Source organism: Ptiloglossa arizonensis, chromosome 3 (assembly GCF_051014685.1).
Source record: "Ptiloglossa arizonensis isolate GNS036 chromosome 3, iyPtiAriz1_principal, whole genome shotgun sequence".
In the NCBI taxonomy this organism is placed as follows: Eukaryota; Metazoa; Arthropoda; class Insecta; order Hymenoptera; family Colletidae; genus Ptiloglossa; species Ptiloglossa arizonensis.
This window is the reverse complement of record NC_135050.1, coordinates 11,871,119-11,887,213: the sequence shown is the minus strand read 5'-3', so window position 1 is coordinate 11,887,213 and position 16,095 is coordinate 11,871,119. Positions and strand designations below refer to the sequence as shown.

General features: G+C 44.0%; 1 protein-coding gene across 1 annotated transcript in view; it reads left to right on the top strand.

The window, feature by feature from the left end:
• The window catches only part of LOC143144447 (uncharacterized), a 570,964-nt gene that overhangs the window by 415,161 nt on the left and 139,708 nt on the right, over positions 1–16,095 (top strand). Inside the window, exon 5 of the mRNA XM_076306853.1 lies at positions 11,550–11,580. Within this exon, the coding sequence (XP_076162968.1) occupies positions 11,550–11,580 (31 nt within the window). The remainder of the gene's footprint in view (positions 1–11,549; positions 11,581–16,095) is intronic.

Here is a 16,095-nt window from a genome sequence, read left to right as displayed (position 1 = left end):
TTATCGTGGGTACAAATACAGTCGTTGAGGAATCGTGCACCATCGGTGATGTAAAAAATCGTGCGCCTTTTAAGAAACCTGCCCCCGATCCGATTCGAAGGACTCTCGTTTCGCGTTACTGTTATCCGATCGTTGGAGAATTTCTCGAGGCTCGCGAAATCGATCGCGCGAATCGTAATCGCAAACGTCGTAAGAATATTCGACTGGATCTGGAAACGTTACCTCCGAGTCGTCACTCGCCACGAACAATAATTCCTTGCCCCGAATCGACGATACTCGCGTGTTACACAACGACGACGTACAATATAATGTAACCCCGGTGCATCGCGCGAAGTGGCGGCTCGCGAACGAATTTGCAATTCGAATTCGTCGTTATTTTTCGCGGTACGGTTTTACAGCGCGGTTCGGCCGCATTGCTACAATTTAATTATTCCTACTCCGTCCCCATCCCCACCCTGGCAAGCGAGGTTCCGGTATAGTTTTTGTCCCTTTATTTTTTCCAACGAAATCCGCGCGCGTATAAATATTCGCGGGGTGCGACGGAAACGTAACGCGACCGAAGAAACGAAGGTTCGACGACCAGAGGGGCGGAAGAGGTGCCGGCGGTGTATAAAATACACGCGAAGGCAGTATTTACATAGTAACAAGGCGAGCGAGGGATAATTTTTTTCAAAGGTCGACATCAAAGCGTTCACCGGTCGATGGTGTCCCAGAAGGGCGAACGCGGCGTTTTATGGCGTCCCCTCCGCGAACGAAACGCGCGGTTCGTATCTAATTGGCCTTTAATTGGCCGAATGTAAATTATACATTAATGTCCCTTTAACATTAAGCGGGCGGGGTAACCGTGGAGTTTCTACGCCGCGTTGCGCAGCGGGAGCCGCGGGCACGGATTTTTTTCGAAAAGCCCTCGTAAATGCCACACGCGGTTCCAGTACCCTTTTGATGGTTCCCCGATCCACGGTACCCCTTCCCGGCCCCCTGCCCCACGCCCCTCCTCGCCACCTTTTCATCGTAATTGCGGACCGTTCGGGGCCCCGTTCAAGATTTACGCTTCCAATTAGCTATACTTTACGGTTATAATGAATTTACATTCGTTCGCGAACATAAATTAATCGCGACCGGTTGATACCGTATTGAGCGATTTAAAACGCCGCGCGTCGGACGCCCATTCGACGCGCATCTCGTCGTCGTCGTCCTCCTCCTACTCGTCGTCGTCTCGACTCTCTCTTTTTCGTGGAAACCGCGGGAATGCGAGAATTCATCGCGGGAACCATTCTTTTTTTTTATTGTTTTCGAAAACTACCGGGAACAGACCGGACAAGTTTTCTGCGAATAATTTCAGTTATAATATTGTTTGTAAGCATCAGCGTTTGGGATCGTATTAAATTTGGAAACGGGTGTCGTACTTGTCGGAATTAATTCCCATTGAATAAACCAGTGATGGTTAACGTGCAAGATTACGAAGTATAAACGAAATTCGTTAATTCTTTTTTGAACTTTAAATGTATGTTCGTACAACGGTGTGTCTTAACGTAATGTTTTTATGTAAAAATTATATTCTATAATTCTCCATCGTGCGGTATCTTTCGAAACAGCCCTGGTTTTCGACTACACGTGTCGCAAAAATATTTATCATGTCTTCCGCCCTTAATCTTTCTTCCGTTCGAACGTACAGAACAATCTTTACCTTTTACATCTTCATAGCGCCGCAATATATGCAGTTTTCCGTTAAGCCTTTCCTCTTTACTGGATTTCGTTATTTCTAATAGGAGCACCGTATTGGTTCGCGAAGAGATTCTTTAGACATTCAGATTCGTTCAGAGAAAGTGTAAATTGATACATAGTTGAATAAAGTATAAGATTGGTGTGGTTCTTTCCTGAGAGCAGACATACAACCGCAAAGGGTTAGTTCTTGAAAGAAGGTGCTACAAAGGGATCGAGGAAGTATTTTTTAAATAATTTTAGTTATAGTATTTTTTGTAGGCATTTAGTTGTTGCAAGAAAGTACCAAGAGACCAAAGAAGTTTTCTTTGAATAATTTTAGCGGGAAAGAGACACTTGTAATTATTCGAACGATGTCTAAACGTACCGAGCTTCGTTGAATTATCGGTCACGCTTTTTGAATTTACTGCGCGTTTCTCCCGTGTTGCCAGATACCAAAGCGATAGGTACACGTGTTGATTTTTCTTTTTATAACAACAAAAAGGAAAAGTCTTCTCGAGCTTCGTTACGTTGATTCGTTCGAAACGTTTTCGATCCGTGTGGTCGGATCTTTGTCGTTATAATTGCGCGAATTTAACTAAAATAATCTCGGAGAAAGTACGTAGATGTGATTTTCAGAGCAAGAAGAGAAAATTTCGTTCGAATCTTAAATATTACACAACAGTCGAATTAACGTACCAAATGTGAACAATTTTCACGTTCTTATCTTGTCTCTTGACAATTTCTAGATTATCAGCCCAGTGTGAGAAGATACTTATAGTTCGATTCGAAACGTTGTGGACTCGTTTCGAGTAAATTTTCTGCTTTTACCCGGGAGCCAAATTTGTTCTTCCTTTCTCGAAAACTAAGAGCAGATCGCAGAAATTTTCTTCAAATAATCATTTTTCCGGCACGAAAAGGTACCTAAATTTTCTCCGCGAACCAGGTACACTTGGAAAGTATAATATACAAGTATTGTGATTCGCGAAGATAAATCTACTCGCGTAATAAAAAGTGGTTGCGACGTGTCGGTCTCTCGTTCGGTCCGTGAGCGAAATACGCGAAAAGAACGTGAACTAAAAATCCGCTCGCTCGTGTATCTGTTCTTACAGATACATCAATTTGTAGTTAGGCGCTTACCGTTTCCTCATAATTTTTTGAAACTTGACTACACGCGGTATTCGCGCGGCGTTACGCGCGAACGAAACGTAGACTGAAAAACCATTCGCTCCTGTACGCACTCCAAACGATACCGATTTATACTTGATCGTCTCCTAGTAATTTTCTCAAATTCGACCAGGATACTTTCTTACCAGGATACTCTCTTACCAAAATACTCTCTTACCAGGATACTCTCTCACCAGGATACTCTCTTACTTATCTTTCGTTCGAAAAATCTTCCTTACGCCACCCCACACGGTCTCCCGTTACAATAGTACCACCGACGAAATTAGAAGTATCGTCGAATCGATGAAAATGATTAACCGGTCGCGCGTTCGACGATCCGCAAGAGGTCCCGCTAAATGCCAAGGTTACGAGTTTCCAACGCGCTCGCATTATATTCCGGTCCCCTATCCCCTGTCCCTCTCTAGGCTACCCATTCTTTCTCTCTCTTCAACGGAGATGATCTTTCGTATTTGGACCGGGTCCAAAGTGAAAGAGTACGAGCCGCGGCCGTCTAATGTGCTTTTTCGAATAAAGCTACTTACACGAAAGACGGAAATATAAATGGGCGAATGCGTCTAGCCGAATGCCGCAGGAATGTACGACCGGGAAGGGCTTACGATGCAGTAACGGTCCTCGCCGTTTCGAATACATTGTGGCGCGATTTACGCGACAATAAGTGGGGTCGTTACGTTACGAATTTAGACGCATCGATTCCACCCACCACCCCCCTCTCGTTCGTTCAACCCCTACGCTCGCAATATACCGCGAGACGGCGGTGGTCGCGCGTGTTACCCGTCTTCCGGCCAAGGAGGGAGCGCCGGGCCCGGCACACGGTGCTTCTCGAAGACACGTTCGCGAATGGTAAAAAATGTACTCGCAAATATTATGAGCGAGCGTACCGCGTGTACCGTTTCTCACGTAGAACCACCCCCGTCGGCCCGTTCTGCAGCCGCGCGAGTAACTTTACCGCGCTCGTTTTCCCGGAAGTAAATTGGACATGAAACAGCTGCTTCGTATGCACCGTGCGCACCGGATCTGACACTTTTCAGTGTTTTCTTGCGGCAATCGTCGACGAGGAAGACAGTAGACGGGAAGCGAAAGAACAACGCCGATGTTTCCGCGTGGAAAATTTAATTGAATCGATGACGAACGTCGTCGTCGCGAGAGCTCCCCTTTCGGAAGAAAACGACCGCCATATCGAGACGGAAAAATTTCTACCCGACGTTTAACTACCCGAACAATTCGTATTTTACTCTCTCTCTCACTCGTGAATCTTTCGAGTCGAGTTACAGCCGTTCGTTGAGAATAAAAGTCGACCGATTCGGTGATCGGAGGACCATTTTCTTAATTGTCTTCGTTGGAATATCTTGTGGAAAAATTGTACCTTATTTGCTCGTTCGTGCGGGTGGTAAACCCTTCGGTGCGCATCGTATGCTGGAGCAGAAACGTAGTTTGCGAGTTGTAGAAAGTACGAAGTCATTTGGATGGGGATTCGATGCTCTGTCAATATTTTAAGACCTCGAGAAGTTTCGAGGTTATTGTATCCGGTGCTTCGGCGAAAGAATACGTTCCAAGATCGATAAGAATATTATGGAACCCAACGTTAATGGTTCTTCGAACGGTGAAAATGTGGAAATTCTTTTAATTAAGGTATCGAGCGAGCGGAGACCCCATTTAGATCTTCGCGATACGATACGGTGACAGTATCGATCGTACATCGCGACCAAATTGAGGGACTTGTTTATTTTACGCCACCGGTATCCAACTTAATAAACCTACCTGTGCGTTTATTTATTAAATATCGTATTAAACGTATATTCTTGAAAATGGGAGGATTACCAACGAGAGAAAATTGAGACGTTAGTATTCTCTCGTATTGATTACAGTTTAAATCGAAATATTCTTTCAAATAAATATTTCTTCCTCGAATAAAATAACAAGCTATTCGTTTTCGAAACGGGGAGTAGAGACTTCCAGAAATACCGTGCAAATATTCACCAGTTTTTAAACTTTATTAATTCGCCTGATTTCCGCGCCAGGCCGTGATTTTTCATTGAGGACGTTGAATCGATCCTGGCGAAGAATCGAGACAAAAAGACGCTTTTCAATGGATTATTTGTATCTAGGGAAACGGGAGCGACGAGTGAATACGAGAAAGCGGCCGATTGCGGTCGTGTTGCGTTAATTATCATGGTACCAAGTCGCGTTTCAATATACCTACGCTTTCTCAATGGGCCGCGAATAAAAAAGCACAGAGAACGGGACCACCCGATGAATTCAATCGCGGATTGGGTTATAATTATCAGCCGTATTGTAACACTTTGTCCGAGTTAACGGTTGAATTCACCGTATTATCGTTCGAAGTGTCTCCGTTTCGTATTTATAAGTCGTGTTGTTAAAATTTCTCTTATTCCCGACAGTCTTTTCGCGGTTTTCTTAAAAACGCGAGTACGAACATCGTTCTTCGATATCCGTTTTTCTTCGAAAGAGATTGAAGATCGATGATAAATTATTATTCGTTTCTAAGTAATAATAATTCAACGGAGTTTACGTTATTCTGTGAATAAACGAATTAAAACGCAATGAGAAAAAGGCTTATCCGGGAGCATTCGTCGAAACGATTCGTACCGGCTTTGGTACGTGTATTCAAAAAAATTTACAAAAATAAGTCGACGGTTCGTCCAGGTTTTCCTGGTGGACTCGGCTGACCCAGCAAACCTTGCCTTAGACGCGGTTGTATGGCTCTAATACCAGAGTCGGTCAAACATACAGCCGCGTCTAAAGCAAGGTTTGCTGGGTCAGCTGAGTTCATCAGCAAAACCTAGACGAAACGCCAACTTATTTTTGCAATCTTTTTTCGGACTCGCGTACCAAACTCGGAACGAATAATTTTGATAAACGCTCCCGGACGAGCCCTTCCATTTTTGTCGTTTCATTTTTCATTTACTTCCTTTCTATTTCGACTCTGACTCCGTGTCGTCGCGAAGAAATTCGATCGTTCTCTATTTATCACGGTGACGTGCGACTGAAAATTTCCAATAACTTCGATCAAGTCTTCCAAACGAGTTCTTCTACTTTTATCGTTTCATTTTTCACTTACCTTTTTTCTATTTCGATTCCGATTACGCGTCGAATCATAGCCGCGTTTCAATTTTCTCGTTACTGTTCTTCAGAAATTAAGTAGAAATTTTCGAAATTTCTCCATAGTCGGCCCTCCGAACGATTAATTATCATAAACGCGTCGACTTTTATCGGAGAACTGTTATACGTGGCTATAAACCGGACGAAGTTTTCGTCGTTGCAGACGTCTGGACGAGACGATTCGTTTCCTCGTTCCATTCGATCAACCGCGAGAGCCTATCGTCAGCGATTCCACGAAGATGGTCACGATTAGGTCGCGATATTCCGCTGGCGGTTAATTAAACTCAATTACACTGTCCTCGATAAAACCGTCCTTCGTGGAACGCGAAAAATTCCCGGAAGCTTCGAGTAGGAGTTCGTCAACGAGAATGTCTGTTACGCGACGCAAGTGGTATCGAGAATGTTTAATACGTTGCTGACCAATCGCAAAGATTTCCATTTTTCGTTCTTTGCTTTCGATTCGACTGAAATTCCATCGCTGGTATTTCTCGATTGAAACGTGTCTCGAAAAAATATCATCGACCCATCGACAACATAAATTATCGACCGAAATGTTACGCGAAAGTAAATAGTAACTCTGCTCTTCGATGCTTTCTTTCTACGCTTATAATTTTTTGCTCGTTAAATTCAACGCTATCTCGCTTCGGTGCTATCTTCCCCGTTATCTTCTAATTCAATATACAGCTCGAATAACGGTAAAACGTAAGGCACTAAATCTTCGAATATAACCACGACTGAGTTTACACTGTTTTACGTATGTATAAAAAGATATTTCGCGCGCGTTACAGGATGTAAGATCGAGACTATCTCCCCGGGTATTATATTTTGAAATGCATGGAATAAGTAACCAGCTATAATTATCGTTTATCCGTATACAGAACTATGCTTCGGTAATTGTACGAGAGCTCCTTTCAATTCTTCGGCAAGTACAGTCCGATCGAAATTACTTTTTTCTCGAGAAAAGTTTCACGCACGCATTCTTCTCAACGCGAGGTGAAAGAATTGCACTCCTATGGATCAATCTTCGATGCCGTATACGATGTATTCTTCCGTGTTACGAGAATAATCGCTGAAAACGGAAAATAAAAGTCGCGTGTCTGAGTTTGAGAATTAATTGGCCGCGCGTCTCGGACGAAAGTATCGGCCGCCGAGGTCTCCAAGCGGCTATCCCCACCACACCGTTTCCTTTCTCCGCCCTTTCGATTCTCGTCTCTTTGCTCCGCCCATCGCATTCAAACGAAAGGTTACACAATCGCGAAACAAGTACTCGACCAACAGTCTTACCGTGCAGTCACTCAACACGAGTTGAGTTAGCTCCGTGTAAATAATAATTAAATCAGCTCGCTCTAAACTCTAGATCCCCGAGTAACAGTACCGTTACTTAAATTAAAAATAATATTATTCGCTCACAACTTTCAAATTTATAATCCCCCATATTTCATTCTCCGTAAACCGATAGTATTTACGAATGAAAATTGGACGAACATTTGTATCCACGGGTCACACAGGACCCAACCACTGAGCTCCCTACCGCGAAAAGACATTACGCGACCCGACGTTTACATTCAACTCTAAATGTTACAGGACATTACACGAACCGTCGACTCGATCTTCGCAACGACTCCGAGACACGGTCCCGGAAACTTCACGATCCCGGGTGTTGTAGACGCACCCTTGCAACCGCGTGGGGTTTACAGACCATATAACACCCAGCTATTCGCGACACTGAACGCCAATAAATATCTCTCTCAGGGAAAAATCGATGCGCGGGAAAAGGACCGTAAAACGCGACCTCGTCGATTTTTATTCCCGGAAGCGTGCGCCAAAATTTATATTGAAATCTCAGCGGTCGTGCACCGCGTTGCGTATTCCGTTTCATCGAATATCGACGAAGTAGCGAAACGCAACGAAAATCCGCGGGAAGTTGGGGATTCTGGAATGATTTTTTTTTTTTCTTTTTTTGTTTTTTTTTTTTGTTTTCGCTCGATACGCGGATCGTGCCCGGTGCCCGACGGGGCAACGCGTGATCGATCGTCGATCGACTTGGCGCGACCAATCGGAACCCGGAGACGTTGGCGCGCTCGCTCGCGCGCATACACGGGGGAGGAGCGTAATGGGAAGGACGTTCGGCCGATTAGCATTTGTTTGGGCTGCGGCCGGATGCGGGGTAATGACGCAATTAATAATGTCGCGAAACGACGGGACAAACGTTTTGCCCTGTCTATAGGAACGCTCGGTTGGCTATGGCGCGTAGCCCATTGTACGAGCGTATTAGCACACAGACCGACGCGCGTACGCGTCGTCGTCGCCTATTTGCGATCGGCGCGCAAAGTGCATCTCCAGATTTATCGATGGTTATCGACGCACGGCTCGTTTAACGGTAAGTGGGAAGCTGGTTCTCGCTAGACGAACACTCGATCGATTCGCGAGTTGCATAATCATTGTTTCTTTACGGCCAATTAAATTTCAACGATGTCCCCCTCTCGACGACGACAACGACCACGACGACGACGATGACGACGACTTTCCGCGTTCGCGTCGCTCGTTCCCCACAACGAAATAATTAGAGGGACAGTCTCTGGTAATTAGAGATCGGGAAATCGATTTCATCGAAACGGTCACGCGGGGACGTGTCACGGATATTTTATCGTAGAATTCGAAAAATTAATTTCATACACGCCGATCTTACCGATCGAAACCCTGCAATTTTTTTAATCAACGGTTTCGCGAAGTGTCGGAAAATCTTCTCGATTTTCCGTGTTAAGAAAATCTTCTTGATTTTTCTGTGCCAGATTCGCTCGGGATTGTGTACGTCACGGTAGAATATTTTCTCGTCACGTTTTGAATTGCTGATTCAGTTATCGTTCGCGAAGAGAGAATATTTGGGTTATCGCGCGAGAAATAATTAGCGATCGCAGTCTACGGTAATTACGGATCGAAAGATCGATTAGTAAATTGTATCGCAAAATTCGAAAAATTAACGATCTCACATTCATCGTGCAAATCTGTCCGATCGGAGTGATGCAATTTTATTAATTTCTCAATCTTTCGTTTTCACGGACGATCACTCGACGGACAAACCGATCCGATTTAACAATCTTGATTTTCCTGCGTCGGATTAACAGTTCGTTCGATATCGTGCACACCGTGATGGCATATGTTTTCGTTGTTTTCGTTATCGTGCTTTCAATTAAACAAACGAACAACAAAAATTCGTTTCGGAACAATAACGTATATCTCGTTAAACTGGCTTTCGCGAGCTAGGTATACAGCTAGCAATTTTCATTCCGATTCAATTATCGTCCACGGAAAAGGAAAACGACGACGAAGGAAAGCTCAATTTTCCGGCCCCGAAATGCCGGACTGCCCCTCTTTAATGGCGTTTTACGACCGTTTCCCGGGTAATCGCACGAGCATTTTTTTCCCCCCAGCTTTTCGGAAGCGAACGTTGACGTTTTCTTTTTCCCGTGTTTCGATCGAACGAACGAAACGGTGCGGCGGACGTGACGAATAATTTTCGAAATGTTTCCCGGGGCGCGCTTTAATCTTTGAAATGCGTGCACGCAGAGACGAGCGGAGCGAGCCGGGGGTGTAAAGCGGGCTGGGAGCTGCACGGAGAAAAACGTCCGACGAAAAATTTGGTTTTACGAGCCTTTTTGCTGTTTACGTTGATTGCGCGCGGGCACTCGCGGCGTTTCGTGCCCGTTAATATGATCCGATAAGCAACAAAATGGCCGGGACGATATCGAACGGGACACTCGACGGTTCGATTTTCTGGGAAACGTTTTACGCGATCTCGTCCCGTCCGATTACGCTACAAAGGATACTCGTTTTTTCCAACGAATCTTCCCCACCTTGGATCGCAAAGCTCGAGAAAAAATGATAAACTTCTCCCGTTCTCTCGTGGAATTTCAATTCGAGCGCAACGTTAAAATTCTCTGTTTCTTCTTCCCTCTAATCGATGTCGAAAAGATCGAGGTTCGTTCGGTCGGACCTATCGTTTGCCAATTTAATTTCGGGTGACTGTTTCGAAGTACCGGTACCGTCGATTGTTCGCGATAACGCGTGTCGGATCCTTTAAAGCTCGTCTCGAACGTGTCTCGAATGCTCTTGGTAAACTGTTGTCCACTCCACGAGACGATCGGAGAGATCAACCGTGGCTCGTTCTGGAAACCGACCTACCGAATTCTCGATCGTGCCGCGTGCTCGGTGACGAATATTTTCGCGGCTATTTCGAACGCGATTGGTCGTTCAATTTCCTGGAAGACCGATGTTTCCTCGTGGACAAAGCGCGTGAAACGGTTTGCTAATTAAACGAGCCAATTCGTGGAACTGACCGCACCGTTGTCGGAGCTGACTCGCCCGAGTAACGTTTTTACGATCGTATTGTTCCACCAGTCGAGAGGTACTCGACTGGTACCGTCTTGACCATCGAACGATACACTGGTTTTTCCTAAACGCGAGCGAGTTGATCCAGTTTGCGGTTATAAACAATGGTGACTATGGTAGTAAGGAATTTTTTCGTGTCTCCGAAGTCGTTTGGTACTCTCCGTTGACACTCGTTGAGACTGGTCGCTCTTGAGGACGTTGCGTATAGTGGAACTCGATAAGAGTCTTGATCGACGAAGTCTTGATTAACCAAATGGAGACAGGGAAATATTTACGGTTCGAAATGCAGATGAAAATTTAGAATGGTATGTAACGAAATCGTATCGATGGTATTGGTCTCGAGAAAAGTGCATTCGAAGATCGAGTACGTGCGCATTTAACCGATGACGTCTACTGTAATTGTTTTCGTATATGGAATGTCGAACATTGTTCGCTACACTTATTAATCCTTCGACTGCGCGAGTACTTCGCGTTGAACCCGACTTTGACGAGCTACGCTTGAATATCATCATTCGACGATTGTAATAATTCGCGTTACTTGTTTCTTTGTATCTTTAATTCACAAATCTACCGTATCGAAAGTGAAATAATAATCGAGAGAACTGCCCCAATTTGCGAAAACTAATTCTCATTTGAAAGATATTTAACTGTTTGTATCTACGAATTTACACGTCGATCGTGGTAAAATGGTATCGTAAAATATGGCGTTCGTTATCTTCGCCGGAGACATTGAAAATAATTAACGCACGACATTGTAACAAGTACGTTGTTTCGAATTAATTTACCACGTACGGTAGAATCTCGATAAGTGCAAAGTAACGGAGCTAAACATTCCTGAAAGTGTCGAGATGTATGCTAATTATTAAGGTCACCGATACAATAAGAAGGTACCCCACTTACGTGTCCCCACTACGTATGGGGTCGACTGTTCCCTTTCTCGTTTTATGCATAAATACATAACAAGCGCCACGCAATTCTATTCTCTCGACATTTTCTTAGCGACCTATTTGATATTTCAAAAAGCAAATTCCCTGATCTTCGAATTATCCTTCCTGGTACAATTTACATACGAATCACAAACCTTGTACATTTAGCAAATCTGAGTCATGAATCTTCTCGATCGATTATAAATTTTTATAATTCTGTTCCAGATCCAGATCCAGATGACACGTAACTATTTCGGTGAGTAAAACAATGAATTCTTCACTTTGCACGACTAACGACTGGAAATAGAATGCGAAGGGTTTGGAAACAATAGACGAAACTATTTTAACTTTTCTCGGTGTACATCGGTTAAAGTTAGAGAAATCTCGCATCTCGAGAACAGGTTATGCCGAAGATATCTTGACCAATGTTTTGAAAACGTCTCGATACCAGGTATACACGTTATAAAAAATATAGGTCTCGATTTAAAAATTCCAAGTCGACCTTCGCGGGCATTTTCAAAAATACTTCAAAGTCGAACAGTCGACAGCACTGTCTTCTTTCATATTGTACAATCGTCCAAAACCTTCTTCCGCATCTTGCGTACCTATCGAGATACTTGCTCCCGTGAAAGATTAAAATGTCCCCTGTACGATAATAGCTCAATCGTAGAAAAGTTGAAATTATCGAGTCGAAAGTAAAGACGAGGGAACGCGCTCGGTTTGAAACACCACGTACCGAGGACACAAACCTTTCGAGGTATCGTGTGGTTTCCACAAACGCATCGTTTCAACGCCGCGAAAAGTCTCCGCGAGGTTGCATCTAGAAAGCGGGCCCGCAGATAAAGGAAATTTATGCGGAAGATAAGACGGTTGTTCTACTTCCTTGCACGCCGAGAACCAGTCAAATCGACCGTTTGATATCAAATACGTGTTTCGTTCGATACGATCATCGTGAATTATTGCCGGGTCGTGGTAGCTTGTCACCGGGGCCCTCGTACTTGACGCTTCTTGCGTGCGGTTATCCGTGACCTTGATGCCTCGAGACACCGTCCTGGAACGAGGTTCGTTTTTCAACAGCGAGACGCGTAATCGCGCCGCGAATCGCATCCTCCTTGTTCCGCGCGACCACTCGCGGTCGCTTCGACACGACACGGTATTTCGCGAAACACCTCGATAAGAGTAATTCCCGAATCGCCACGGGACCGCGAAACGTCTCGATAAGAGTGATTTTTGAATCGTCACAGAACCGCTAAACGTCTAGATAACTGTGATTCCCGAATTCCCACCGGATCGCGAAACGTCTCGATAAGAGTGATTTCCGAATTCCCACGGGATCGCGAAACGTCTCGATATGGGTAGTTCTCGAATCGTTAAGAGACCGAGAAATATCTCGATAAGAGTGATTTTTGAATCGTTTAGAGACCGTGAAATGTCTCGATAAGAGTGATTTTCGAATTCCCACGGAATCGCGGAACATTTCGATAAGAGTAACTCTCGAATCGTTAAGAGACCGAGAAATGTCTCGATAAGAGTGATATTTGAATCGTCACAGGACCGCTAAACATCTCGATAAGAGTAATTCTCGAATCGTTAAAAGACCGAGAAACGTCTCGATAAGAGTGATTTTTGAATCGTCAAGAGACCGTGAAATGTCTCGATAAGAGTGATTCTCGAATTACCACGAGATCGCGAAACATCTCGATAAGAGTAATTCTCGAATCGTTAAAAGACCGAGAAACGTCTCGATAAGAGTGATTTTTGAATCGTCAAGAGACCGTGAAATGTCTCGATAAGAGTGATTCTCGAATTACCACGAGATCGCGAAACATCTCGATAAGAGTAATTCTCGAATCGTTAAGAGGTCGAGAAACGTCTCGATAAGAGTGATTTTTGAATCGTCAAGAGATTGCAAAATGTCTCGGTAAGAGTGATTCCCGAATTACCACAGGACTGCAAAACATTTCGATAATAGTGATTCCCGAATCGCCACTGGGCCCTGAAACCCCGCGATAAGAGTGATTCTTGAATCGTCGCGAAACCGCGAAACGTTCGAAAGATTCGCCGACGCGATTCGTTGTCTGAACTTGAACTCCCGTCCCGGAAGTTGTTTCGACAACTTAACCGAGAGAACGAAGAAAATACTCCGGCTCGTGCCGTGTAGACGTTAATGCGGCGCAATTACCGTGCTTCTTATTTATTTGCTCTCTACTCCCCGAACTTCGTAACTAGATACACTCAACCGGTAACGGAGTCAAACTTCATATATCTGCCGTGGAGTTAGCGAATTGTTTGATAATTTATGCATCGACTTACATTTCCCTCGGTGTATTTGCGAGGTAAATGTCCCCAATTATCGACTCGTTTCTCGACGAACGTCGGTTTCAACGATAATAGAAAATTCTGGATATTATCGCGTTCGACTTTGTTACGAGGCAGAATAGTTTACGAGGTGTATAAGGACACTGTCTTAAAATAATTTATTTCCAATTCTCAAGGAAGACGGTCCAAAGCTGATAAAAAGCCTGGTAATTGTTTTTCGAGATCACGACGATGATTTCGCTTATGAACTTTTCTTGCAAAATTTTTCGTCCTCAAATATTCTTCCATTTTTCTTTCGATACTATGGTGAAAAGGTTAAAAAATGCCACGATCGGCTATTCGAAAAAACAGTATCCAATACGGAACACTCGGGGTATGCGCGAAGAAAAATAAAAAAAAATTAAACTTTGCCATCAAAAAGGAATTTTATTCATCGAAATAAAAATAAAGAAACAAACGAGTAAAAAAATAGTTTTCTATCTCGTTCGTCTTTCGGAAGATTTTTCAATCGTGAAAATATTTCCCTTTCGACCACGTATTTTCAATCGAAACTGAAAAATCAATTCAACTGCCGTCCTCTGTAACTAATTGATGCGATCGAGGGTAAAGCTTGTTACTTATCTGCCAAGATCCTACGATGTTCCGTATTAAATGCGTTTATCCCGTTGTGTTTCGACATGAATAGATACCTACTCTCAATTTCGTTAAATAGACGAGCTAGAAGATGAAAATTCGTTTAAATCGACAAGTTGATTTGGATCACTGTGCTCCATACCGAGCGAAAGGTCGCCGATTCCCGTAAAATCGGTGGAACTCGTGCCCGCGACGTGATCTCGTTCCCGTTCGGACCGACAGCTAATCTGAAATACACGTAACAAACTTGAGTGCCCGTTTAAATAGCGGAACCTCGTAAATACGAAGCGCGGAGATCCGTGTGCGTTCGAGTTAACGCGAAGAACGATTGCTAACCCGAAAGTACTTACGAGCTCTGTTCTCCCGCCCGTGTAACTAACGCGTTGCTCGCGCTTTCTTATCGAACAACCGATACCGGAAAAATTCTACGTTTCCGGCGAGCTCGCGCGACAGGTCGTTGCACACTGATTCTTTTCTTTTTTTTCAACACCGTGTTCGTTACTCGGTAGACGCGTCCCACTTTAATCTTTCTCCGGATTACACCCGTTCCCTTTTCTTTCCACGCTGGAAAGAATAATTGTAAACCTAACCGAGCGATCCTGTACACGTAAATTCGAACCGAGGTGAGCGAGTCGAGTTCAAGCAAAAGGTAGATTTTAACGGACGAACGTTTCGTAGCACGAGCACCACCGAGACGAAGCATTTAATAAAATGAAAATCCACGAGTCGGGAACAAGAAAAATCTAATCGTGTCCCGGAGAACTTCCACCGAAAGACATCGTTTAATCTCGATCACGATTTATTTAAGTTTCTTCGAAATATCTTTGTTTCGAGTATTCCTTTGTTTTACACTACTCGCGTGCAAATGTCTGAACACCCTTCGATTTCTTTTGATTTACCGAGCTAACGATAGACCCGATGTAGATTTCGTTCCATCGAGAAAATATCCATGTGTTGATTAAACAAAATACTAAAGAAACTTACCAAGTGTTCATTGCAACGAATTGTAAATTGTGGAGTGGAGGTTAATAGAGAACTTCGATTTCTCGGTTCATATTTTTGTTTTAATCTCGTAACGGAACGTTTGTTTCTCGTTTAAATTTGCAAGTGACACGATTTTGGTCGTTAAATTTCGCGAAACCCTTGTCGCGTGCCCGTAAACTTGCACAATACGTACGCGATACAAAAATAATCTCCTCTTCGCTTTACATATTTTTCACTTCCCGAGCATCTCTCGCTCGTAAAATATTATCGTCTTCAGCGATGCCGAGGACACGTCGAAGAATAATTCCCCTCGATGCGGGCACGATTCGCGGGTATTCCGGGCAGGTGGATCGATTAGTCGTTCATTTTACCCGTTTTTTAACAAAAACGATATTGTAAACGATTTGGAGAGTGGCCGCGGCGAGTTTCAGGTGAACGCGTACGAAAACAATTTCGCGAATGCATACGCGAAAGTATCAGGTTAAAATGAAACTTCTGCCGTGGGTTCGGTTTGTTTTCTTTCCGTTTTTTTTCTTTTTTCTTTTTTTTTTTGCGCACGTCCAACCGGTAACCACAAGATTCTCGATGAACACGGAATTGAAAAAAGCTCGGGGAAAACCGGGGGAGAACTGTATCCTGTAATTAATCAAGTCGACCGATATTTTTTCTCGGCTGCATACCGTATTGCGATTTGAATGTATGAAAAAGTTTGTAACGAAATCCCGCGTGTGCGTTTGCCGATTCGCGGTGCAGAAGGCGAGGGGATGGGGCGGGGTGGGGGTTGAGGGAGCAACGCAACAATGAATTCCAAATTATCCGAGCCTCGATGGATCAA